At 44.5% G+C, this 26,751-nt stretch overlaps 1 protein-coding gene across 3 annotated transcripts in view; it reads left to right on the top strand.

Annotated features, from left to right (window-relative positions):
- The window catches only part of PPP6R2 (protein phosphatase 6 regulatory subunit 2), a 94,910-nt gene that overhangs the window by 24,177 nt on the left and 43,982 nt on the right, over window positions 1-26,751 (top strand). For all 3 annotated transcript variants that reach the window (XM_026866882.1, XM_026866889.1, XM_026866898.1), the window contains 3 exons: window positions 15,963-16,208; window positions 22,524-22,710; window positions 23,448-23,585. In XM_026866882.1, the coding sequence (XP_026722683.1) occupies window positions 15,982-16,208; window positions 22,524-22,710; window positions 23,448-23,585 (552 nt within the window). In that variant the 5' untranslated portion in view covers window positions 15,963-15,981. The remainder of the gene's footprint in view (window positions 1-15,962; window positions 16,209-22,523; window positions 22,711-23,447; window positions 23,586-26,751) is intronic.

Raw genomic sequence — 26,751 nt, 5'->3', positions numbered from 1 at the left:
CATGCCTTCTGTTTACTTGCTTACTCTTATTTGTAATGGCTTTTGACGTGACTTTTACCTCTTTGGCTGCTGCTCTGTGCTGAGGTCCTTGAACAGTGGCTCCAAGATCATTTCCAAATGGCTGTAACTAACAGGATCTGATGTATTTGTATGTTAAAATGTCATGGTTCTGCAGAAGTGCTGCAGTGCATCACAGAGGAGGGCTGCTCGCTTGCTTTGTGCTGGCTGCGGCACTCGTGTCAGGCAGAGCCCTCCAGAAGGGAGGGGAGGTGGCTCCTTCCTGGGATCATCTGGGTGTACTTGGGGGAAGAAGTTCCCAGCACGTGTGATGGGGCAGGCAGAAGAGTGTGAGTGTGTGAAAGTTCAGCAGGGACGAAACTTGTGGCACAGGAGAGCGTGGGATACATCTCAGATGAGCAGGGGGCGGATGGACAGCCTGGCTTCAGGACTGGTGGGGAGGGAGAGACTTCCTGAGGATCCAGAGGATGCTGCAGATGTTGACTGGTCCCAGAAAGCTCCTGAGTTAGTCTGAACCAACCCAGAGGAAAGAATTTGCCAGTCTGGACATAGTGAACAGGGACAAACGGGTTATTGCCTGCTTGTGCTCTTTCCAAAAAGCCAAATTCACCTGAAGTGATGCAGTTGCTGCTTAAATACCTGTTGCTGATGTTTATAAACCCTACAAGTATTTATTTTCCTTGCGTGCCCATAATAAAGATTTGGGTACTTTTGCCTGAAGGCACTGGCTGGCCACAGGTCCCTGACCGAGTGATGGTGACTGACATAGCAGTCGTTGGTCAGTGGTGGGTGTCTCCTGGGACTAGTACTTCACTTCTGTCAGCGCTGAGTTAAATCTGCCACTCTGTTGTCTGGCTGCTTATTAACATGAAACCATTCTGCAGCTGTTTGTGACAGCTTTGCTAGGTTTAAGATAAATAATTTGTCTGTCACTAGTAAATGTTGCTACCTTGCTGTTTATCTTTCTTCTGAGATCACCTAAAATACATTGAGCATCACTGTTTCTTTTGGGGCCCTACTTGCTGCCCTTTTCTGTTGTTTTTAAATTTGCTTTTGATGTATTTCTTATGTTTTAACCAGCTGCTGATTCACAAAAGAAAGTGAGCTTTTCTTAAAGTTGTTTGGAGAAGCTCATGCAAAATACTTCTGTGAGAAATCAGATGAACCATCGATCGTACTGTCCTTGTCTGTATGTTTTCACTGTGGGTTGTTTAAATTGTGCAACAGTTTGCTTAAAATGCTAGTTTTAGGCTTCAGGTTCACCAGGTTAAATAAAGTGTTACTTTATTCCCTGCAATTAGTTGTTCAGTAACTGCATCTTAAAGGTGTAGTTCTAAAACTTTCTTGCATACTGCAACGTGAGGTAATCATCTAGATTTTTTTTCTTCTCTGTGTAGCAAAGCTTAAAAATTTTTTATGCTTAAAAGGAAATAAGGAGATTTTGCATTAAAACTACACCAAAAAAAAAATCATAAAAATCCTTTAAAATTCACATCAGGAACGTATGCCTGTTGAGACTAGAGAGACAGACTGAATTAAAGGGGACCTAGGGAAGACTCTTCAGCTGTGACACAGCTGCTGAAATTACATCTGTCCTTTGTATTTTTGTAACAGAAAGGATGTTACAGGAAAGTCAGAAGTATTAAAAAAAGCGTTCTTTTTGGAAACAAGTAGGATAATGTACTTCTCACAGCATTTCCATGTGTTTCCACTTACTAAGTGGAAAATGTTAATGTTCTATTTTATCAGGAATGGGCTTAAATAGGCTTAAATAAAAAAAAAATATCAGGAAATCTTGGTAATTTCCTCCCAGTTTCCAGAAGGAGTTGCCTGTGGTGGCTGCTGGCCCTCCATGATCCTTTTTGCTGGTCTTGGAGTACCGAGAGCATTCTGACAGGTTGGAAAATGCTGTGGGCTTTTGTATGTGTGCCTGTATTCAGTAAGGCTTGGGGTGGCCTTTGGTAACTACAGAACTGACTACAGGAATAATCCTGGGCAAAATAACGCAAAACCAGAATTCAGGTCATAGAGTAAGACACAAATTTACCCAGAGTTTTAGAGGAAGTAGGAGATGTGGTGTATCTTTTTTTTATGTCAGCCAAAGAAGCGTTGCAAGATGCTGTAAGTTGTGTGATATGTAGAACTACTGGCCTTTCGGTTGGTGAATTTTAGTCACTTATTATTTTTGCTGGCTCCTGACATTTTCTAGAAAAAGTAGAGGCTTTTTACCAAACCTAAAAAACCCCCCCCCCCCCCAGATTGTTAAATAAAATCCAGGCCATGAAGTGAAAAATCACTGGTAAGTGGAAGGATGAGATGAATTGAGACAAAATGGGTGAAACGTTCATGGCAGGCCTCACAGATGAGGGAGGAGACTTTTGGCATTCTGCTTGTGTAAGGAGCGAGACGAAAAGTAGCTGTTACTTTGAAACACACATACTAAGAGGAAATTTGGGTTTTTTTTTTTAAATTTACGTGGTTAATCATCTATCCCAGAACCAGTGTGCCATCAGGGATTGCCTTATGTGTTGTTCTGCTGCTTCATTGAAGCCTCTGCATACCTTCAAAATATTAAAAAATTCCTGCAGTGCATTGTTGGCAAATAGCAGGTGTTTGAATGACAGTTTAATTCTACATGTATCAAATTCAGAAATGCTCTCCATAAAGCAGTTAATCTTCAAAAATGGCAGTGTATAGTTATAGTAAACTCGTTTCCTTACATCACTATGGTTTTTCCTTCCATTAGATACTCCAATTCAGAAATAACATGAGCAGCTGTGAAGGGCTTTGAGATGTCCACCTGACAGAGCAAAAGATGTTTCTAGTTTACTGTGGACATAGATGGCATACACTAAGTACTGAGACATGGCAGGCATCAGGAGAAAGGTACTTTTTGTAGATACATGTTTGTACCAGTGCTTTAGTGCAGTGGTACCAGTTTCTAAAACACACAGTTAATTCGTTTTAATAATGAAATGGAAAGGTGGTGATATTTAACTTGTTCAGAATGTAGGAAATACTTCCTTTCCCTGCTTCTATACAGAATTACAAGACTAACAGGCCCTGCGTCCTCAGAGGGGTGTGTATTGTATTTCTTGCCCACAAAACGTGAGGCCGAAGGGATGTATTATTGATTTAAATGTGCTGAAGAGAGCAAACATTGCTGTGACAAAACCGTCCTTCCCTGGCTCCCCCAGGTGAGCACCGTTACAGGCTGGGTTTAAAGATGAGTTTACAAAAAGTTGCAACAGTTTATCCACTTCTTGTTTAAATATCAAAGATCACCCTTTGCCACCTCTATTCTGTTCAGTTTTGTTCTCCGTCTGCTCAGTAACCTGCTTTTTTTCCCCTCTTTTTTTCATACTACCTAGAGCAAGGATGGTCCCTCCTGGTGTGTCTGGAAAGCACCTGCCTTCCTTAAAAGCTCTTCATTACCATAAATGAAAAAAATCGAACTTCCATACAAAACCTTCTGCACCTGACATGTTTCTTGCGAATTGTAATATGAAATCTGTCCTCTTACTATTTTCTTTTTAAAATGACATGGTTTGTCAGAGCTTCCTGCTGGTGGGAGCCCTCTGTGAAATGGCTTGTCCTTCGATGTGATAGAGCACACCTAGCTTTCAAAAAGTCATCTTTTTCCAACTCCAAGAACAGAAGAAAGATAGCAAATCAGGGGACTAAATCCTGAATTGTAGTTTGACACCAAAGATGATTATCATAAACCAGGAGAAGTTTTAGGCCTGTTTCTCCCTACTGCTTGTTCTGCAGTCTGTGGCTTGCTCCTGCCACGACCAAGTTGTCAGCCCCTCCTCTCTTGCTCTAGAACTGTCTTTTAGTGAAAGTTTTCTAGTTCTCTGTGGTATTGTACCACTAAAGATGCAGAGGACATTGAAAATGCCGTTATGCATAAAGACTGAAAATATACCTAGATTATTTTGAATGCAAACCAAAATAGCATCTTAAGGAATCTGTTCAGTAAACTTCTTGCCCAGATAAAATTACCTGTCAACTGTGTGATTGAATTAACGGCTTGAAAATAAACAACTTGGATCTTTTCTTTTACATCTAGGAAAAACCTGGATCAAAAGCTAAATGTGAACAGCAGTGTTTCTTTGATGTAATTTGGAGACAGTTGGAAAGAGTTAAAGGCCAGTAGCAGTAATTGCTTCACAGCTGATTAAGGCACTTGAGAAAATGAAGGCTTCCAGTCCCTTACAGACCAGTATGAACAGCATGGCTGGCTGACTGGGAGGCGGGGTTGCTCCATGGCCGCCTGTCAGCTCCTCCTGCACTGCTCTGGTCTCTACTTCCCCGAACATGGCTGATCCCCTCAGGAGGCTGAGCTGTCCCTGTAAAACCCAGCCTGGGCTTCCAGCCCCTCGAGGTGGCCAGGCCCCTGCCTTCGCTAGATCTGAGTATGTTGGGGTTTGCTGCCTCTTCCACTGCTGAAGAAAACTTAGAGATTGCATGAGTGTCACTATAGCAGTTATAATGAGTGCGTTTAATTTTTTTTCCCTCAAATACAAGAGCTAGCAACATCTTTAAAAGAAAAATAGCAGGAGTTGTCTTGAGCAGCAAGAATGTGAACCTTGACCCTACCATGTTTATCCTCATGTTCTCATATTCTGATTTAGCTCTTTTTTTCACTTGTTGTTTAAGGAAGGAAAGTGAAACTTGAGGAGCTCTGTAACAGGGATTGTTTTGAATATCTGCATGGCTGTAAGCAGCCTCTTGGTATCTCAAACCAACTCTGCCTTGGCTACAAATAAAGCCAGGCTTGGTGGTGGGGGATAACAGGTTGGTGAAGAAATACCCGGTTAGGGAAAGCTTATTTTAAGCTGTTCACAGCTGTTTATCTCTGTACCATCCTTGTGCAGCTCAGGACTTTCCCAGTTTTACAAAATTGGAAACTTAAATATGGGGAGAATAAGTGAACCGTGGTAGATGGCAGGCATGATCTTTTTGTGGTATGAGGTTAGGTGAAAGAATGACAGCTAGTTGAGCACAGTTAGTAACATGAGACAATTCAGATTCATTTTGAATAACTATTGAGTTGTGGTTCAAAAAGCACTTACATCTTTCTTGTCTTCCTTGAGTTTATCCAAGGAATTTATCCACCATCTTTAAGAAAAAGTTATCACTTCTACCAGATGCTCCTTTTTGTTTGCATTCTTCTGTTTATATACAAAGTTTATAAAGACACTATTTTACTGTAGAGATCAGATTAAAACAAAGGCTGAGACTTAACTTCTTATGTATAGAAAAAAACTACATTATGGTTTTCCAATTTCACACTTCCTAAAACTCACTTTACAGAGCAGCTTTCTTTTAATTCATCTGCTCTTTACAGCTTGACATTTTTAACTTATCTTGCTCCTTCATTTATACAATCCTCATGTATTTCTTAAACAATTTGAAAGCAGTGATTTTAATGCACGCAATGTAACCGCTGTAGCCTTGTGACCAATATTGTCTTTATAATTTTGCCTTACTCCCTTCTGCTTTCAACAGGGTATCAGTTTTTCAGAATTGACTGGAGTTGCTTGAACAGTTTGTGTTCCATCCCATGTCTGAGAGAGGTGGTATGGGGAAAGTGAATGTGAGGCAGTTGTGTTTCATAACTCAGCATGGGTGGAAGGAGGAATGATACACAGTGAATTCAAACCAGCTGCTTTGAAAACTGCTTTTCCAAACAGTTTGAAACTTTGGTATGGTTTGAGATCAGGCAACACTTTTGATTGCTGGTTTTAAAAAGATTAGCCATATTCATAGGATGTATTCACTGATAATTATCGAACATGAGACTTTGGGTGTGACTTAAGGTTATCTAAGATTAAGAAATCAAGGCAGGAGGTTGAGGCAGTTTACCAGAAAAAGATCCTCCTTACCCTGCTTTCCAGCGTACTTCAGGGAGGGGGCTGTTCTCACTGGGGGCTGCCATAGGGTATTGCTTCCTGAGTTGATAAAGTTGATAATCCCAAGGCTATTTTAGGCCTTCTTTGGGACACTGCTCTGCTTTTTCTGAGAAGATCCAAGTAATGAAGAAATCCTGACCAAAGAAGCTACCGTCTTTCAAGTAAGTTATAAAAGCCCCCTCATTTACAGAAGGGGGAGATTGGCAGTAGCCAGAAGCTGATGATAGAGGCTGAGACCTGGGCTTTGTTGGCCTCTTGGCTACCGAGTTAATAAAGTTTCCTTTTCCTTCTCAGCCCTATATCGAGTGTAGAAAAAAACCCTAAGAATGCATCCAGTGTGCCTGGAAACCTAAGGCTCCTTTTCTGGAGTAAGCTGATGTAGAGTAGTGGTAGTTTCAAAGTAGGGTGATGTTTTGCCAGTTATTAAGCCTAGCATAAAGATGAACCAGTAATCAAATTGCATTTCATACAAAAGGGTCAGCACATGGGTGAGCACTGGGGGTTACAAACAAGTCAGTCAGATTATACATAATGGACATCAATCCCACTGACCCCAACAACGACACCACACGACCAACAACGGGTGGGATCAATGGTGACATGCAGTCTCCCATAGAAGGGACGGGAGACAACTGAGTCAACAAGCCAAACACATCAGACCAAGGAGCCACACACTGAATCTCCACAGAGCCCGTGTTTACAAAAGCCAGACCTGCCTGGAGCCCAGTCCCAGGGAGGCGGGAGGTCCTTCCCCAACAGGGAACTCTGCACAGGGCACCCACCTCACACACAGACCCTGCCCCTCCTGCCAGGGGTCCCCGCTGTTATCCCTGCGTGGGACACCTGACCTGGGGTCACTCACTGCGGGACCCCTGGGGCTCGTTCACCCAAAGGCTCTGTCTGCCAGGCCCCACCCTGGGGGGAAGCTTAAAGGGAAACTCACCCCCCTTTGGGAAGGGCTGGGGGAATCACCCCTATGTCAGCCTTAATTTGGGGCTTGGGGTTGAAACCCCAGCATTTCAAAACCCCAGCATTTCAGGTAAGCAAATGATTCACAAAGGACGGTTGGGGAACTCGGACAGTACTTGAAGAAGCATTTTTGAAGCAGGATCAAAGGTTAAATCAAAATTGCACCCCCAACTTTTATCTAATTAGAACTTGGTGGGGAAAAAAAGGGCATTCTTCATTTGAGAAACTTGCTCCTCTTACTTAACTTCAGAATGGAAACCTCTTTCAAAATGAAAACTACTGTACTGCTCTTAATGGCAGAATAGGCTATTTCATTATCTAGACCTAAGGAAAAGCAGTTTGTTGAAATACAACAGTTTGAAAGATGTTGTTCCTATTAAAGATACTTATAAAAACCAATTCCTGACCCTCTTCTCATCCCTTTAGCACTCTAGGTTAGGCTGTGGCTTCCAGCACTCCTGTGTTTGGCCTTGCTACTTGCTGTTACATCCCTGAAACTCCCAGCACATTGGAGTCTCATTGTAGTATACTCTAATGTTTTTCTGGACATAGAATAAATAACCTTAAATACTAAGAAGGCTTAATGAAGGGCAGTAGTATCTGTTGTGTGACTGTCAATTGGTATATGTTTATACAGCAGACTTATAAACCTTAGAGAAGTGTTTCTCTGTCTTGCTTTCTGATGTGCCTTAGTGTTCAGTCTGTATCTCCTGACTTTCCTGGGTTTTCTGGAAAGTCTCACTCAGTCATCGCCCAAGGCTTCTTCCCTTAGAGATGAAGGTCAAATAATCCAGCAGTTACAAAGACTGAGAGAACTAGGACGACCTGATGGTGCCAGATTCAGTGTCTGCTGTTGACAAAGCAGTTATTCTGTTCCTGTTTGTTTTGTCAACTATTATTGGTGCCAGGAAGGTGTATGGGAGGTTAGTGGTTACCAGGGACAGAAGGCAGGAGAAGTCACGCAGCTGTATGGATACACTATATTGCTTTCCTGACCAGAAATGTCAATAACAGATCTTGTTAGAGTCTGCTAGAGCTGTACAGTAAGCCTTGCCTTGAGTGGGGACCTCATCAAAGGTTAATGAATTTGGAGTCCTTTTAGCAGACTTAAATGCTTCTTAGCTGCTTTGTGCCTGGAGAAGTGAGACTGTCCATGAGATGATCCCGCATCCATAAGGCGTAAGGCCAAGAGCCCAAGTTGTGAAAAAAATGTGTTGTCTTTGGAGATGAGAGGCATTTGTCAGCCTCCCCGCAGATGTGTGTGTTAATCTGAGTGCACCTGCCTGAACTGGCCTTCCAGATCTCTGAGCACCACAAGGCACTAGAGGATACTGCAGAAGTGTGGGGAAGGAGCTCAAATGCCTGCTGGGGGAGGGACGGCGAGTTGTGCTTACCTACATGATAGCGTTCCCTCCTCTTTGCTGCCGTGGGGATACGTATGGGCAGCTTGGATGGGGCAGCTTGCTGGATGCTGAGCATGGTCATGATAATCTTGGTTTTGGGGATACCAAGAGGCTATTGAGGCGCTGCTGTTCTGAGGACTGGAACCTGCTCGGGAAGGATGGAGGAATGAACGCAGGAGGCAGCGCACACCTAAAGGACATGAAGAGAAAGCTGAGCTCTGTAAGAACATTCAGCACTTCTGCAAGAGGAAACTGCAGACCGCAAACCTGCTTGGCGGAGATAGGATGTTCCTTCCCCTGCTCTGACCAGCAAGTGGGGCCGTAGCCGCTGGGGAAGAGGCCCAGGCTCTGGTCAGGGCCTCTTCTGCTTTCGTCCTCGTTCAGCTACAGCGCTCCCCATCAGCTCTGACAGTGGCCGAGCTGCTGGTGGTGAGCAGTTTGCTTCATTTCCTCACCTCTGACTGCTGACTTCCCTACATGGGTCTCTCTAGTGCTGCCAGTTCCGAAACAGCTTTTGCAGTAGGGACTAAAATGTGCCTTTCAGCTTTAGAGAGCCCTCCTGTTCGTGCTGGGTGAAAGGCCCGAGAGAGCCCTGCTTTGTCAGATCGTTCAGAAATTGCATTAACCGCCCCCACCAGAGCCTGAACCTAGAGAACAGAGCTCTGTTTAATGCTTAATAATTGGGAACATTTAAAGTTGGCAGTTAGCATCCACTTCGTTGTGGTCTTTTATCCTGGAAAACTGCAATTGTTTTTTGTTGGGTTGGTTTGTTGTGGGTTTGTTTTTTTTTTTTTTCCATCAGATACATAAGATGCCCCTGATTTGTTTTAATTTCCTGGGTTTTTTCCTCATTGGGGTGTGCAGTGACACAAATTGTTAGAGAAAGTAGGATACTCTTTCATATTCCTGTTTCTTCATCTACCTCTTCTGCTGTACCTTATATTCCTTAACTTTAGTGATTTCTAGTGTTTAATATTTTAGTATTTAGGAGTTCCTCAAGTTTAAGTAGGTGTCCAAAAGGCAGCATAAACAGGAAACAGTGCTGAACCTTTGCAAGTCCTGTATCACAAGAAGAAATGGTATGTCCCATTTACTGGGCTCATCCTACTCAGCAACTCTTGAGCTGTTTTCGGTCTCTCTCAGCCCATTTCCTGTTATGCAGAGATGTTTTTTCTTATCAACATTTTGGAAGGAGGTGAAGTGCACTTTCTGAGTTCTAGAAGGAAGGTGCGTTTATATCCTAATGCCAGAAGAAGGGGCTTGCTCGCTCCGGGCTCCTGGCTCTACAAGGCGATACCATCGGTTCAGGAGGTGCGTTACTCTGGTTTCTGTTTCCTGTGGTAGCTCCTGTGAGATGAACTGGAGTTTGGTGATTAATGCTGCGGAAGGTTTTCACGGTAGCTCAGGTTCTTCGTGGGGAGATCCCATTTCTTCATCTCTCTCCATAGCTCATAGAGAACGAGTGCCTTGTTGGTTAGGATGGCTTACCTCCAGTGAGCAGATTAAAGAAAATGAATTAGCTAATGGGGCACTTTATTCTAGATTAACCTTTTTTTTTTTTTTAAAGTAATCATGAACATTTTTTATTATAGACATACTAGTTTCTAGATACAGCTCCAAGTGGAGCTTTCATAGCAATGTAACTTCAATCACAGGGAGCATTTCCTGGCCCTCTGTCCTGTGTTTTCAATACATTTTCATGTGCTTCAGCAATTATGTTGCATATTGTAGAAGACTGCATGTGCTTCATGCGAAAACACCCATGAGATCAGCATGTGTGTTTGTCTGTGTAGGTATCCTGCTGTGCCCAGAGATGGGGTGTCTGGGTTTCTCCGAGAGCTCCCCTCTTCTGTCCCCTCAGTACTGCCTGGGTACAGTAACATGTGCTGCTGCCCCCACCGTCGGCTGCATATGGTAGTGGTTGGGTGGAAGGTTCTTCTGGGCCATCCAAGTCTGCAAAGTCTCAATGAATTGGCAAGGGATGAGGAGAATAAGGGCTTCTACAGGTACGTGAGCCAGAAAAGAAAATCCACAGCTCCCCTCTGCCTCAGTTAATAAGCAGCAGAACTGGTGACAAGGCTGGGGTACTCAGCAGTTTTTCTGCCTCAGTTTTGAGTGGTAATCAGTCTTCCCACATCTCCCACACACAGCTAAAGGAAAGGGATGTTATTGAGAGGGACCTTCGCAGAAGGCTTGAGGAGCGGGCCTCTGCAAACCTCTTGAAGTTCAACAAGGCCAAGGGCAAGGTCTTGCCCGTGGGTTGGGGCAATCTCCAGTATCAGTACAGACTGGGGGATGAAGGGATGGAGAGCAGCCCCAAGGATTTGGGGAGGGTTAGGGGGTGGAAAACTGCCTGTGAGCCAGCACCGTGCGCTGGCAGCCCAGAAAGGCCCCGTGTACTGGGCTGCACCCAGAGCAGGGTGGGCACAGGGCCAGGGGGGGATTCTTCCCCTCTGCTCCGCTCTGGGAGACCCCCCTGCAGGGCTGGGTCCAGCTCAGGGGCACCAACAGCAGAAGGACACGGACCGGCTCGAGCGGGGCCAGAGGAGGCCACGGAGATGCTGGGGGGGGCTGGAGCCCCCCTGTGAGGACAGGCTGGGAGAGTTGGGGGGTTCAGCTGGAGGAGAGAAGGCTCCGGGGAGACCTTAGAGTGGCCCCCCAGGGCTGAAAGGGGCTGCGGGAAAGGGGGGGGGAACTCGTCAGCAGGGGAAGGGATAGGACGAGGGGGAACGGGGTTAAACGGACAGAGGGGAGATTGAGATGGGATCTGAGGCAGAAATTGTTCCCTGTGAGGGGGGTGAGGCCCTGGCACAGGCTGCCCAGAGAAGCTGTGGCTGCCCCCTCCCTGGAAGGGTTCAAGGCCAGGTTGGACGGGGCTTTGGGCAACCTGGGCTGGTGGAAGGTGGCCCTGCCTGGGGCAGGGGGTGGCACTGGATGGGCTTTAAGGTCCCTTCCAGCCCAGACCCTTCTGTGACTATGAATTCACCAGCACTAGCAGCTGCCTGTAGAGCCTTTGCTGTCTTGGCTCCCAGAGGTACCTCAGTTCCAACCCTACGAACAGTCTTAGAGCAGGAGTTGTCTCCCCTGTGCCTGACTTGGGGCCTTCAGGAGAGGGTGACTCTCTCTGCTGGTCTTTGCGGTGTGTGTGTGTCTGGGGTTTTTTGCATGTGGGACCATTCCACTTTCAAGCTTGCAGAGATGTTACGAAACCTCCTTTGGTTGCCTGGACACCTGCATCAGTCTAACTGTTGGTTTCAATATGCCATGAACAATCATTTCCAAATCTCACTCACTGTTTTACTGAGAAGCCTGTGAGAGCACTGTAGCTCAAAGAGCTTTTTTTTGACTGAGGTGAGGGCAAAAAGGAGGCTCATGTTGTTGCCTGTGCTTTGGGCAGCGTGGTGGGAGAGTCAGTGCTGCAGAGCAGGCTCCCTTCCCAGTTGGATGCAGCTGCACCCAGTCCCGGGGCGCTGGGAGTTCATCCATGTCCTCCAGAGGTTGGTGAGGCCAAACTCCTCGGCAGTTCTTCTCAACCTTTGTTTTAAGAAGGTTGGAGAGGAGGATCTGCCTGCTCTGTGCTGAGAGAAGAGCCATCTTCCTTCCCTAAGGACAGCTTCTCAGCAGGTCTCCTATAGATTAGACAGCTTTTCCTTTAGATGCATCAAAAGTTTTGAAAAACTGTAGAACTGACAGATTTATAATGGTTTTAGGTTGGAAAAGTGAGATTTATGTGTGTAGTCCACATATATGTATGGAATATATATGTATTTAGGTTAACTGTGCACCCAAACATCCTTAAGTTAAGGCCTTTTCTGCCAGCTTTTCACTGAGTGAATTTATAACTAAGCATAGTTAGTTAAAAATATCTGAAGAACAGTTTGTAACGAACACACTATACAGCCAAACAGCATTACTGTCACAGCAGTGTCACGTAGGTTGAAAATTCAGATGTCTCTTCCTAACTCAGAAATTCAGTTACTTGAGTGCGTTTTCAGTAGCTGAATGGACGGAAACAGAAGCTCTTGCTTGTTGCTGTACTGCTACAAGCTAACCTTTTAAATGAATTGCAATATACTGTTGATTTAAGCAACTCAAATTAGAAACTGCTTTTTTCTTGGCTGCTTCTTATGCTGGTTTTGGGGAGGGGGGGAACTAGTTTCCAAAAGATTGGGATCCTCCTAAACTAATTAAGCAGGGAGTCCGGACGATTGTTAGGAAACGCGGTGGATGGGCCATGGGGCAGGTCTGGGGAGCTGCCCCCCGTTTGCCCCTCAGTGCCCGAGCGTGGGCTGTCAGGAATCGGCTGATAGCCTCGGTGGTCCTAGATGGTGCTACAGGAAAGGAGGTGCTGCAGGTTGGACTAGAAGTGCTTGACCCTTGGCGTTTGAAAGGAGCTTTGTAGGTATAAAGTGGTTTTCTCAACGGGATGCTTGATCAGGATCCCAGTTCTCTTTCTGCTGGGATCGGGGACACGTACTTCCCCGTAAGGTGTGTGGGAGCTCTGCCTCAGGATGCGGAAGGTCCGAAACCTGGCGCAGGGGGGCTGAGGAGGCTGCGCCGTGCGTGGCGTGATGGTTCGGAGCCTAAACCTTCCCTTTGTCATCCAGTACTGAGACACCGTTCAAACAGGGCTGCGTGCTGTGTCACAACAGACAAAACTTGCAGAGATTTTCTTGATTTCTTTTAAATCTCTGAGGTGAAGTCATTAAAAGAAAGAAGTATGTTGACATGGAAAGAAAGCTCTCTGAATAGAAAAGTTATCTGTGACAAATTTTGAAGCACTGAGTGGAGCTCCATGGAATTTGTTACTGAATATCCTGGGCGACGGAGCAATTCCAAGAAAAAAATAACCTTAATTTCATAATTTCTCTTTCTTTTAGAGATCCTTAGACACATACACGCACACATGAAGAATGCTTGAACTGAGGTGGGTCAGAAGATGCATGTCAATAACTTAATTGATAAAAATAGATTAAAAAATAGTGTTTCTTTTAATGTGATTCATCCAGTAGTTCCTATAAGCCCTTCAGTTGGAGGTTCAGTGTTAAAGTTATGCTGCAAGGTATCCAGATATTTAAACATGTAATTAAAAAATGTGGGTCTTTAGCCTTTTAAATTGTCCCGTTATGGGAACCAGAAAGCAGTGCCCCCTTCTTCAGTAAACCTTCCTGGAGGAAAAAAGTGTTATTTTCTGTTTATTTCTTAAAAAGGGTAATTTCAAAATTCTGTCTTAGATGTAGTTATGCAAGCAGTGGAACTGGCAAAAGATCAGGCGTGGTAACATTTTTGGATGCTGGAGAAAGCAAAATGAATGGTTGGAGCGAGTGTTCCTGCTGCTGCGGAAATAGTAATGTGGGTTAGGTTAAAAAAAGCGTTGTGGTCCTGGTGTATAAAATCACATGCTTATAGACAGATAATCTGGGAATGTAGCACACTGACATCTCCCATCCAATTTCTTTCATTTTCCATAATGTGTTTTAACTTAATGATATTATTGCACGGAATGTTTACCGTGGTTGAGCTGCGCTTATCACCTTTGTCAATGGGGAAGAACAGTTACTCTCTATTTTCTTGAGCGTTAATGACTGTTTATTTCTTGAAACCACCTTTGATCCCCACAGCCTACAGCCTGATGCCATCTCTTTGCGGGCCCTCGTTGCCCTGGTCTGTGTAGCGCACGGACCCAGGCGTTAAGCGGCTCTTCGGGCACAGGGCTCCTTCCTTCAGAAGCTGGTTTTTGCCTTTTGTTTAATTCCGTATGTGCAGCAGAGCCACGGGGCCTGAGTGAGGATGAGACAGTCTGGGGAAGAATTCAGTCTGAAACACTAAATGGGAGCCAGAAGTAGAAGGCTGTACTCAAATTCGCAGAGAGTTAAATGGCTGAGCTGCCTTTTGAAGTACAGATGTCTGCTGAGGAGGAGTTGGAGCTACCCTGTGCTCTCTGAAGGTACTGGAAGTGTTACTGGGGAAGGATGAAGGTGATTCCTTATTTGCTCCCTGTAGGGAACAGTAAAAGATAAGACAATGAAAAATGAAGAGTGATAATTTAAATTGTGCCAAACTAATCTGAGCTCTTTCTTTGGCAACTGATACTCTAAGTAAAAGGAATTCGGTAAATCCCAAATTGTTTTTTTGTGGAGATCATTAAGGTACTTGGTATGATGTCGTGATGACTGGGGAATCCTGGTGAATGAGCTGATTGTGAGGTGAGATGGTGAAGGGCAGAATTATAAGAAGATATTAAGCAAGAGGAGGAGTTCCTTAGGGATAGTCGGAACACTGTCTTGCTTTGATATAATTAACTATTCTAAAAGTTGAAGTGTATTGGGGAGGCTAACTGGAAAAATATATTTAATAGAGCTTGTGTAGAGAAAAATCAGGATAGCAAAAAGGAAAGAAAGCGTTAGGGGTAGGAGTGGGATGAAAATGAGTAATATGAAGTGCAGTGCTCTGTATTTAGCAAAAATTGTGTGAAGGGGAATATTCTTACTAATCTCCATGGCAGTAGTGAAAGCTCACCTGCGATACAGCGTGTGATTCTGGTCGCAGACCGAAGGCTCCTGCCAAGTCCAGCAGCCACAGAGGGGACCTGAGAGGGGACGGTCTGAACCGCTGTGCGCGGGGTCAGGCAGGGGGTCCCCGAGCAGGGGGTCCCTGAACGCTGTCAGGTACGTCTGGAGGGGGCAGAAAGCACGGCGGGGCAGGGGCTGATCACCCTTTATGAAAGGTGACTTACTGTGTTCTGGTGGGCCTGGGCTCCAGCTCGACTCGGTCTTTAACATTTGTCATTTTTTTGTTACGTGCACTGTCTCACTTCCAGCACTTCTGCAAAGAACCGTGTCACAGTGGTTTGTGTTTAGCTGGGATGATGCAAAATGTCCACGTGAAGCTTCCTGCGAGGGAAGGTGCTGGTGAGGAAGGTTTCCTTTCAGCAGGTTTTTATGAGGACTTGACGTCCAGAATGTGTAGGACAAGGCCGTTCCTTCCGTTTCTAGCCTTGATCTGTAGTGTCCTTCTGGCACTTCAGTTTTCAGTAAACAAAATAGACTCCTCTGCCCCACAAAAGACCGCTCACAGCTTTATACTTCTATGATGTTTATGAGATTAACAGCATATCCTAGTGTTTGTCAGGTTTACTGTATTTGGTAGCAGCGCTGATGCTGTCAGCACCCGCAGTGTCCGGCAGGTTGGGGGGGTTTTTCATACTTTCCCGTTATGGTCTATCTCTCGCTGTGATGTAGGCACTGGAGGCCTTTCTTCCACTTACATAAATCATTGATTGTTGCAATTATGGCTGATGAGCATGACTCGGAAATACTAATAATACAGAAACTTCCCAAACCCTTTCGTGCAAATTGTCTATAGTGCAGTCACGTGGTTTCCCTCTGTGGCCGGCCTTGACTCTAATCCAGCAAAGCATTTCTGGGTATGAACAGAATCTCTGATTTTTATAGTTCATGCATATATTGTGTCCATTGTTGATCTCATCCAGCTATAATCGAAGTTGTGTTAGTTTTCTGGCGTGAAAAGTGTTAATTTTGTTTACAGAATTTTTTACGAGCTGGCTGTCAGCTGTATGGAGGTATTCTGCTCAGTTCTAAAGGGGGAATAAATAACGAAGGTGGCTGATTAACTTGCGCTCTTTGCGTTACAGCTAGTTGTGTCCCATCAACATGTTCTGGAAGTTCGATTTGAACACGACATCACATGTGGACAAGCTGCTGGATAAAGAAGATGTGACGCTTCACGAGCTGATGGACGAAGATGACATCTTACAGGAGTGCAAGGCTCAGAACCGCAAGCTGCTGGACTTCCTCTGCCAGCAGCACTGCATGGAGGAGCTGGTCAACCTCATCACACATGAGCCCCCCGTGGATATGGACGAGAAGGTCCGCTTCAAGTAGGTATTTGTTTTCTCTCCTATATGAAGAAAACTCTGTGAGAGCTCGTGGGCTTGGAAATGCTCTGGTGAGAGATGGGTGTCACCTTGTCAGTCTTGGGAGAAGGGCTTTCCAGTGCTGTGAAACAGTTTCACAGCATTTTGTTATTTGTGGAAAACTTTCAGAAGCTCCTTTCTTTAATTTTAATGGTTTAATATTGAGCTTGTCTAAGGAAAAAAAAAAATCTTTTGCTGTTTGTTCAAAACTTTGCAAGCAAAATAATCGGTATCTCCAAAGTACCTTTAGTATGTTTTTATCAAAACTGCAAGCAAAGAGCATTCTGCTGTGAGTTAGAAGTTTCTGAACTTGATTGGATTTCAAGTAGTCAAGCCCACAAAAGAAAATGAGCTGTACAGTGAATAAAAGATGTAATATTTTCTCTGTGCTGCATATGCAAAAGCTGCTGGGTTTGGTGATGGTGCAGTTAACCCTGTGAAGAGCCTGTTTCCTACCACGGTGAACTCTTTTGATGTGTTTGGTTCTCATAGCAAGTTGTGTTTATACGTTTTGAACTAAATGTATACTTGAAAATATTTACATTTTGGATTTAGGCTGTTTGTTTTTCTTTAAGTTTATGTAAAAATAAAAGGCTGCTCTGTGTATAAATAAATAAATAAACCCAGGCAAGTTTGTCACTGTGGGAATGGATCAGTGTTGGTTGTTGCTGCTGTTGGTTGCAATCCACAGAAGAATGGGTAGTGTTGTTTGGGTTTATTATTAGGTGAGGCAGTTATCAACTGTGTTTAGGTGACTGTTTCCAGGTAAGTGAATGCCAGGAAATACGTTATGTAGTGACTTGGAATATTATCTGGCTACTTTTGCAAAGCTTCTGCTATAAAAGGTAGATTTTGCCAGAGGAGAGAGTGAGGGATTCCAGTCCCGTGCCAGTAGGAATTCATACACTGTCCGTACCACTGCAGAATACTCCACCGCCTCAGTTAACTGTGTTTTTAAGTCCTGTTCTGCTTGAGATTTTGGGGGCTGCTGTCAGGAGACAGTTTATGTTTTTGCTGAAGGGGTGGAAGTGGAAACATTTTCCTATTGTAACCAAACAGATTATGAATAAGGGAAGGTGGGGACAAACGAATTTCTCAATAAGCAAAGTCCTTAATGCAAACCAGAACGGAGAGGAAAGCTCAGTGTGTTTGTGCCCAGACATCCTGGAGTTTCCCAGGCGGGCCCGCAGGCCTTTCCATCGGAGTCTGGAGGCAGCGTGTGGGGGAGGCAGCTCAAGGCCAGGCTGGAGGATGGGGAGGCCCAGGCCAGGATGGGCAGTGGGGGGCAGAGGCCAGCCCCCAGCAGCATGGTCCCCTTGGCTGGCAAGATGGAGGCACGTCTTGTGTTGGGAAGGGCTCGAGTTAGCAGTGTCGTTCACCGATCTCATCTCATCAGTGTCATCGAGCGCTGGCGGCGCGTCGTCTTCCTCTTTGAAGAGCGGCCCGTAAGGTGTCTGCTCAAAAGGCTGGTCTGGTGCTGGAAGTGTGGTTATACACGAAAGACAGATAGTGAGTCTTCAGCTGGCAACGAGAACTGCGTAGTGACCTGCTTGCCAGGACAAATAGAGCTGGTCTTTAGGAGGTTTGTTTTGTTTATTTTTTTAAATGCTTCCAGTACCACAGGTAGACCAGGCAGAGAAGCGCTTCCAAAGCATGGCGAGGCACTGGAGAGGGGAAAGAGGGTTAAGCTTATTAGAAACTGGGGAAGCTTTTGGAATAAATAAAGGCTAAACTGGAAGAACGGACTGTCTGAATCCAAACGGAATCCAATTTTTGGCTCGTAAGTAAAGGTTATGAAAGTTTCTAAACTGGAACAGGGGAAGAAACTTGATAGGTTTGGAAGGAGATGCACGCTGTGGAAATGGAATCATCAAAATGCTTTATTCTTGAAACGTCTGCAGGATGGAAGTTCATAAAGTTCAGAAGGGAAACTGCAAAGAGGAAACTAAGCAACCAGATGAAGACCCATTGCAAAGAAGTGTGTAAATGGTTTGAACAGCCGATTTATAATGAACTTCTTGCCGTAGTAGGGTGTCTCATAAACCTGCTTAGACCGTGCCGTAACGAGAGTACAGCTTATAGGAAAGGCAGAGCAGACTGTGCTGGTGTAAGAGCAGGCTTCAGGGGAGGGAGGCCTGGGTAAGTTAGTTGCAGCGTGGGGACCTTACGGGCTGGGATGAATAGGAAGGGTGAAGTATTAGATCCAACTGTGTGAAACTTGGAGACTGCAGAGGCTGCAAGAGCAGAACGTGCTGTAACAATGAGAGATTTCATTTATCCTGCTGTTGACAGGACATATATCACAGGGGGGCACAGTGCATGAGGTTTTAGGAATCGTGAATGCCTTTTGCATGGAGCAGTGAGCCAAAAAAAAGAGAAATAAGTCTTTATATACCCTTGGGGGCTCTAAGAAATGTAACTGTTGTAAAATCACTTTGTAATAGTAACTATAATGTACTCAGATTTAACATCCTCACAGGAGCAAAAAAGACATAAACAGCATTATCGTGGGCTTGGGGTTGTTTTTCTAACTTTTAGGAATGGAACTACATAAATATGAGGCGGCTAGTTAGAAAGTAAATGGTACTATGAAAGGGTAAAAAGCTCACAGCTGGCCTGGAAACATTTCAGTGACTCATGGTAAATGCAGAGCTTGTATTACAAAGATTTAAAAAAATCTTAATGTAGAAAACTGACTCAGTTAAAACCAAATAATCCATTACAGGTAAAAGTACATCCTCACAAAAGGGAGGTTGTGTCCAGATAAAGAAAAAGAATATAGTGGTGAGGTAACCCGTGAGACTGGACAAAGGGATTTTTATTTTTGAGCAGCAGTTTGCTAAAGGCAAAGCCACTGATACTCTAAACCCATCAGAATAAGGAAGGCTCTCCGAGAACGTGTGGGGCGGGGGGGTGATCCGAGTCTAAAGGAGGATGTGACCGTGCTGTGTGACCTGTTCACATGTGAGGTAAAAGGGGAGATGGATTGTAGATGTAGAAAGTTGATAATGCAGAATTGCTTAGGTTAGTTAAAAGGTAGAAAGATTTCATGCTGTTATATGGCCCTGTAGTAATAAAGCAAATGCTGTCGGTGCTGGTTGTGCAGTGACTGGTGGCCCGAGTGACACGCGCACATGGACGGGCTGTGGATTACTTTTTAGGTCTCGGGGAAGGCTTTGGAGTCCTCGTGGGCTGGAAATGATTGATGTGTGTTCGTGATTGAAAGCACAAGGCCCTACACGGAGCAATTCAGTGGGGGTACCGGAAAAGTTATCGTCCTGTAACACTTACCTTTGCTCTTTATATACTACCAGGGCCAGAGGTATTTTCCTTGTTAAAAACCAAATGGAAGTGTGATGAGTAAAGTAAGGCTTAAATTGGGAAGACTGAGGTGTGGAATTTCTTCCGAAATAAAAATTCTGTTCAAAGAACATGAGAAAACCAAACCAGCAGCAGTTATTAGGGTAAAGGTGGGCATAGAATGATGTACTTGAAAGCAAAATAACTGAAAGGAAGCTCCAGCTTAAGCTGTGAGTTGGAGAGCCAAGGGCCAGTGGAGCAGCCTGCCAGCTAAGCCCTGTGTAAACGCTGGGCTGAAAGCCACCAGGCATCACCCCTGGGTCCAGCTGAGGCGCAGCCCTGGGCAGGACGGGCAGGAGGACGGACGGCCCGAGAGCGGGCTGCAGGGCTCCTGGCTCCAGAGCTGCAAATGCCAACAACAGCCACGTGGATCGGATGAAAAGCTCTTCCTTCCCTGGTGTCTGGTCCCCGGCAGCAATGGCTTTACACGGTGGCACGCTCAAGCGTGCTGTGCTGGAGAGAACGTACCGTCAGTTCACACAAGGACACAATATTTTTCCTATCTCTTCCTTCTTGTATGATTTCCAGGAATCCCTGTGTCTGTCTTGTCACTCCAAGAACTGAGCTGAAATTTCCAAAGACCTGCAATAATTCCACAATTTCTTCCCTGAAAGGTGGTCACCAGCTTAGGAAGTGTTGCCAGACGTAGAAATGTGCTGTGTCTGGGGAGGTGGGGGGTCAGAGCTCAGAGCAGAGGGTCCCGTTTCAAGTTTGGGAGGTGCTGTTACGATTTCATCTTGATTTTCTGTTAATGAGGTTCAGAGCAGAAATCAAACCAGTTTCAGCTAAGAGGGGAAAAAAAAACAGGTAAACACTCAACCTGGATTCTGTTACCCACTCAGAGGTCTTAGTGCAAAGGTGGTAGAGATGTGAGAGGTACCTGGTCATTTCACAGCTTTTCTGCCTGTTTTTTTTCTATTGAGATTGAAACTAGGGGGGAAAAAACCCCCAAACCCTTGCTGTGTATTGGAGCATTGTTTCAGCTGCACCGTTGTACAGAGGTGAAGGTGTTCCCTCTGTGGTGTAGCAACAGGCGTATTATTGCAGGAGTGTTTTATATCGATCTTGGATTTGGCTTGTGTCTGAAGTCACAAAAAGTGGTAGACCTTGCGTAATGATTAGAAGTGGGAAATCTGTTGGGTTTGTGTCTTACGGAACGGCACAATTTTATGTGGAAAGCAAATGTGCTACTTAAAGAACAAACATGCATTTACAACAAGTGTGTTCTGTAGGTTTTTAAATGTTATTAATATAGGTGACCTTTATTAAATTACACAGTAAATTTTCTTTTTGCTTTTGGAAAAAAAAATATATATATAAGATAACCAGCTCTGCTCACAGACAGAAAATGCTCAAACTGTAAAGGACGGGTTTTGTTTTAATCTGTATCTCTTGGTACCAAATCAAAACTACTTTAGGCAACATGGGTAAGAACTGGCCCTCAGCGGGAGGTTTGGTGCTCAGAGTTGCTGCTTTGTGCTTAGAACCACTGGAGCACGCCCCGGCAGAGTCTTTAACCAGTTAGTGGGGTGAGAGTAAATCATGGTTTGAAAAATAAAGTCCAGCTGCCTTTTGACTCTGGGATCATATGTGTCATTGAAAGTGTGAAAATGGTGTTAAAGTTCAGTGCCAGGTTGAGTTTCAGAGCAGTGGTGAGCTGCTGTTTCTGATGACGGTCACCTCTGCGTGATGGTGATAGGCCTTTTCCGAAGGAGCCCTCTGCAGCCCTTCGCACAGATGGACAGTAGCTAGAATGTGAAACAGAGACACTAATCTAACACTGAAACGCTGAAACGAGGTCTTAAAAAAATAAAAGATAGACGAATTTCAGTGTTGCAGGGTGCGTGCAAGGCGGCCTCCCATCCCCTGCTTAATTCCTCCGTCGCGTGAGTAATGGAGAGACTGAATCAGGGAAATGTTTGCACAACGGTGCCGAGGAGCTGCACGGGGCCGGTGGCTTCTCACGTAGAATTTCACCCTCCAGAAACTTTAGTCTTCTAGCAAAGCTAACAGTCCCCAAAGAGCATTTTTTTGGTGTTGATTTAAGATTATTGTTTTGTATGTATGCACTTCGATATTTGAGACCTCGTCTAATTATAAACATAATATTAATTATAAACACATTATTACATTTTCTGATCATAAATGTGACCTATTTCTAAAAGCACCACCTGGAAGAGCAGAAAAGAAGTCAGGGGAAAAAAAAAAAAAAAAGGATTTCATTAGCTGTCAAATACTATTTCATATGCTGATTTAAGTGAGCAAAAGCATCTAAACCAGGCATGGTAATGTTTTGTGAAAAACAAGTTAATTTTACAGATTATAGACACCACTGAAAAATCAGAACTCGGAAGGTTGGCTGTGAATTGCTTGCTTGAACGTAGTGTGTGCTCATTTGTTAGGAGTTTTGTTAGATCTAATACTCTGTCTCTAAATTTAAATTTGATTTTAAAAGAAAAAGTGTTTATTTTTAATTCAGCTCCAGTAGTGGAAAGAATAATTTCTCAGAAACATTAGAGAAAGCTGCTAAAATATGCATTCTTCAAATCAACCTTCAATTTTGGGGTTAATTTTAGTTGTGCAAATGGATTCATGTTAAAAGACTTCAAGAGATTTTAAGCGTGTTGAAACTGCTTAAGCATCACTCTTACAAATCACAACTAGCTGCAGTTTGAAGGCAGCTGAGATGCATAATTCAGTGGTTAAAAAAACCACATGATGTGCTACAGGAAATAGTGTTTCTTCAAAATGTGCCTTAATGCAGATGACCCTTGTTTCGCGTGTGTGTGTTGGTTTTTTTTTTTTTTTTCCCCCTGTCTCCAGGAAGGGCGATCCTCCTACTCTCTATAACTTTAATAAGGGAAGATTTTCTTGAGAGTTTTCATTTCACCTTTAGTTGCTCTGGTTCTGTCCTTCCAGATATCCAAACACAGCCTGTGAACTGCTGACCTCGGATGTGCCGCAGATCAACGACAAGCTAGGAGGGGATGAAACTCTGCTGAATATCCTCTATGACTTCTTGGATCACGAGCCTCCTTTGAACCCTTTGCTTGCCAGTTTCTTCAGTAAGACTATTGGGAATCTCATTGCAAGAAAAACGGAGCAGGTAGTGATTAGATTTGTCCTGATATGTAAGCACAAATTAATGCGCTGCCGTTGTTTGTGTTGTGTGGCAGCATTACTGCTACCCTCGTGAGCTCGTGGTATTGCTGGAAAATAGCTCGCTCTGCTCTTAAAGGTTGGAGGCACAATGTAGTCTCTGAAAAGTTCTTTGGGCTCCTCAGCTGAGGAAGATGCTGGTTTATGTAGACACCTTTGCATAGTTCTGGGTTTAGATCTGCAGTAGCTGGGATATTCCTGTGCTACAGCTAAAGCCTTATTTTGCATACTAAGGCATATTGCTGCATCCTTTGATCGTTGCCCAGAATCGTCTCGTTACATAAACAGTGTCTCAGTCTCATGCCTATAAAAGGGGTGCTGGAAACATGAGCTGAACGGTGTTTTAGGAATACACGTGTTCCGCTTTAAAATTGAATTTTTAAATGAAGGCTGTCAGAGAGCCTTAATGGAGTGGAAAATTCTCCAGCTTCACCAGCTTCTTGACGCTCTTATTTCTGTGGGCTTGGGTTTCTTTGTGGCATAGAAGAAAGAAAAGATAGCTAAAAAGAATTTATTTCATATTGCCTTGAAGCGAGAACATTATTTTCTTGTTCTCTGGAGAATTTCCCAACCTTGTAGCCACTTCGCATCAAGGTTGGTTGGTTGAGGCAAGAAGGTAAAGTATAGGAGGTTCTGTGTGCCATGTGTTGTACTAGCGACTGATGATGACACCTTTATTTTTAGGTGATTGCATTTTTAAGGAAAAAAGACAAATTTATTAGCCTGGTGCTAAAGCATATAGATACATCAGCAATGATGGACCTCCTACTTCGTCTAATCAGCTGTGTGGAGCCTGCAACTCTACGGCAGGAAGTACTGAATGTGAGAAACTTTTTTTTTTTCTTTACAAGATTGGGAACAAGGGGTTTTGTTTGTTTGTGTCTTAAAGAAATAAAATTCTTCTTGTTTTATTATGAGAGCGGATCCACTCTCCTGAAAACTTTTTCTTAGTGCTAGAGTGTGCACGTCGGTTACTTTGGGTATTTCAGCCCGTTTGCTTGCACGGCAGGAGAGCCCTGCTTCAGTCCCTGGCAGTAAAGGATTTCCAACTCATTTTTCCATCTAGCAACCACTATTTACTCCAGCTGTTTTTGCTGCAGAGCTTTGACAGAGGAAATTTGTAATCTTTCCCAGCATTCAGAATTTTAGACTGGTCGTTTGGGACCGTACCTTGTTTAATTCCTTGCTGTGTTCAAGGGTGTGTGTGACTTCTGTAGATGATACCTCGTGCCACCTCCTTCCCCTTCCTCTTTAACAGGCAGCCTTATAAAATACCTTATGGAGATGTGGAGTTTGCTTTACAGGTAGGACAAGTTTTTCTGCCTGCGTTGCTCAGTCTGGGTGAGGCTGCCTCATCCCCCCTTTAGTGGGCAGATGTGCAGGATTGGAGGGAAAAGCCCCTCCTTTGGCTCCCTCTCAGCAAACCAGAAGAGCTCTGTGGGGTTCCCTGCAGCCCACGCCAGGATTTCTGTGTTTGGCGACTGTGTGAGGAGCCCTGAGCGTGGCACAGTTTTCAGCTGGTTAGGCATCAAATGGTAGTGCCAAGAAAGGACACGGGAGGAAAAAGCCCTTGAGAGGTGGGCTGATGGTGGAGAACGGTGATGGAGGATTCCCTGGAGGAGAAAGCAGCTTTGCAGAAAAGGTCCAACTGCATCCCCCCACGGCCCGAGGACAGGGATTGCTCCCCTCTGCTCAGTGCTGGTGAGACCTGTGAGGATACTGGGGCAGGCTGGGGCTCACTGGTGCAGGACAGACTTTGCAATAGTGCAGCATAATACTACCAAGACAAATGTGATTATTTTTTCATCTGATGTTAAAATGGCATTTTAACTGAGTAGTGTTTTTCCTGGATGGATGGCTTCTGTCCAGGAAACTTCCAAAATATTCAGGTTTCCAAATATCAACTGTCCATAAACAGGCACATCTGGATGGGATATATTTTAACTCCATCCTATCCAGTTAATCCTACCTGTTAAAGATTTCACACAACTAAAAAAACCCAACCAAGAACAAAAAAACAAAGTGAAGATACCGAGTGGCACTGGAGGTGCACCTGAAGGTTGGGGTTTTTTTTGCAAATTAATGTAAGTATTATAATGTAAGTGTTATCCCCAAGCATTTAAAAATCTGATGGCTTAACTTCCTCAGTCAAATAAAAGGTAGTAGCGATACTGAAATTTGGGATCGAATGTTTAGAGAAGCTACTTAGCAGCAATTTTGGCAATATATACTCAGAAACTTAAGTCTCCAGAAAAGTTATTTTGCAGTCTTGATTTTTGGTAGGTATTAGAAATAAAAGTTATACTTCATGGACTGCTTCAGCTTTTCATCACATCATGAAAAAATTATGGTCTGTCAGCTGGTAGCTAGGATGGCTGCAAATTGTTTGCTGTCTCAAAACAGTCTTCAGATTTCTTTGGGATGCTGGATGCCTCAGGGAGGTATCAGGCTATTTTGAGTGTTAGCAAGAGGAGAAGTATTAGGATTAATTTTTCAGGAACTCTGAAAGCAGCAGTTGGCTGATCTTCCTAGGGTCTCGCTCCTGCTTAGCCACTCCTCTCCCACTCCTAACTGCTGAAATTCAGGAGAACGTGGTCCGTCGAGCAGCGCAGTAGATGGGAACCGTAAGACCATGCGCCCCTGATGGAACAGCACAGCAGAGTCCTTCTGTCTTAGGATCTGGATCTGAGCTGCACTTTTTCATTTGTGTGCATTTAATTAACTTCTCGTGGATTCTGTCATAAATTCCTATGTGTTGTCATCTCCTGCTGAACAGTTTCCACTTGATTGATTGCTCTATCCATATGTTGAACCTGCAGGCAAATGTCAGGCACTAACAGTGCTGTGTGTTGAAAGTATGGCTTCAAATGCCATACCCGGGTTTTTTCCCTGTCTGCACATCCTCCTCCATGCAGTACCTCGTGTTTGGGATAGACATCCTGTGCTGTAGATTTTTGCCTAGCTGTTTATCAGTTGCTTTTGTAGCACAGTGACAGCAGTTCAGTTTAGCATTTGAAGGTTCCCCTGCTCCTGGCCGGTGTCTGAGGAGATCTGACAGTACACCAGGGGCTCCAGATACGTTCCAGCTACTTCACAAGTACAACGTGAATGTCATCTGGGCAGCAAAACGCCTTCCGCGTTGTGTTGGTGTGACATAGCAAAAGTGAGAACTTTGCTGCCCAAGTAAGGTTTGAGAAGCACCATTTGTCACTAGAAAGTGCTGCTGTCGAGCGTCCCTCACTTAGGGGTGTCCCCTGGATGTTGCTGTGCTGGCCAAATCCTGTGAACCTCAGCTGGTTTGTTATGTTTTTCTTGCTGTCTGAAAAAGGTAGTTTTTCAGTGTCAGATTTACATGGATGACGTCTTAAGTTTTAAGTTAAACAAAATTATATTCTGCATAGCAAGTCCCACAGCACCTCTCCTTAGGGGTTTGATGTCCACGCTGTTGCTTTGACTCGGTAAGTCAGAGACTCCCTGATAATTGCACAAGAGTCTCATTCTCTGGTCTTCCCTCTTCGAGATCCTTTGCCTCTGAGAGCTGGGCAGTGCTGGTGGCTCCGTTCTCTGCCCTGTTTTCTGCTGAATGGACCTTTTCAAGAGTGTGCTTGATGTTTCCTTGTCTACCCCTTGCTCAGCTGGTGTTAGCCAGGGTGGAGGCTCTCCCTTCCCGCACCGAGTGGATCTGGGCCCCGGGAGGAGACAGTCCTGCTGTCACCTCTGTGCTGCTTGTTCCACCCGGCCAGCTCCCCATCAGTCACTGCCAGGGAGACCTTCATGTAAGGTGACATGCGCTAGGGAATTGATACAACTGCAAACACCTCTCTTTTATTTGTATTTTTTGCCAGGATTGTTTCCAGCCAGCTCAATACCTTGATTTGGGTGGTTTTGTTTGGGTTTTTTTGCATGGACTTGTCCAGTGATAAGGGAGGAGAAAGGAGCAGAAGATAAGTGGCTGCATCATTTTATATGTTCTTAAACTGTTTGCAGA

This window comes from Athene cunicularia (assembly GCF_003259725.1).
Source record: "Athene cunicularia isolate RWA chromosome 1 unlocalized genomic scaffold, athCun1 chr1_part2, whole genome shotgun sequence".
Lineage (NCBI taxonomy): Eukaryota > Metazoa > Chordata > Aves > Strigiformes > Strigidae > Athene > Athene cunicularia.
This window is presented reverse-complemented; position numbering and strand designations above follow the sequence as displayed.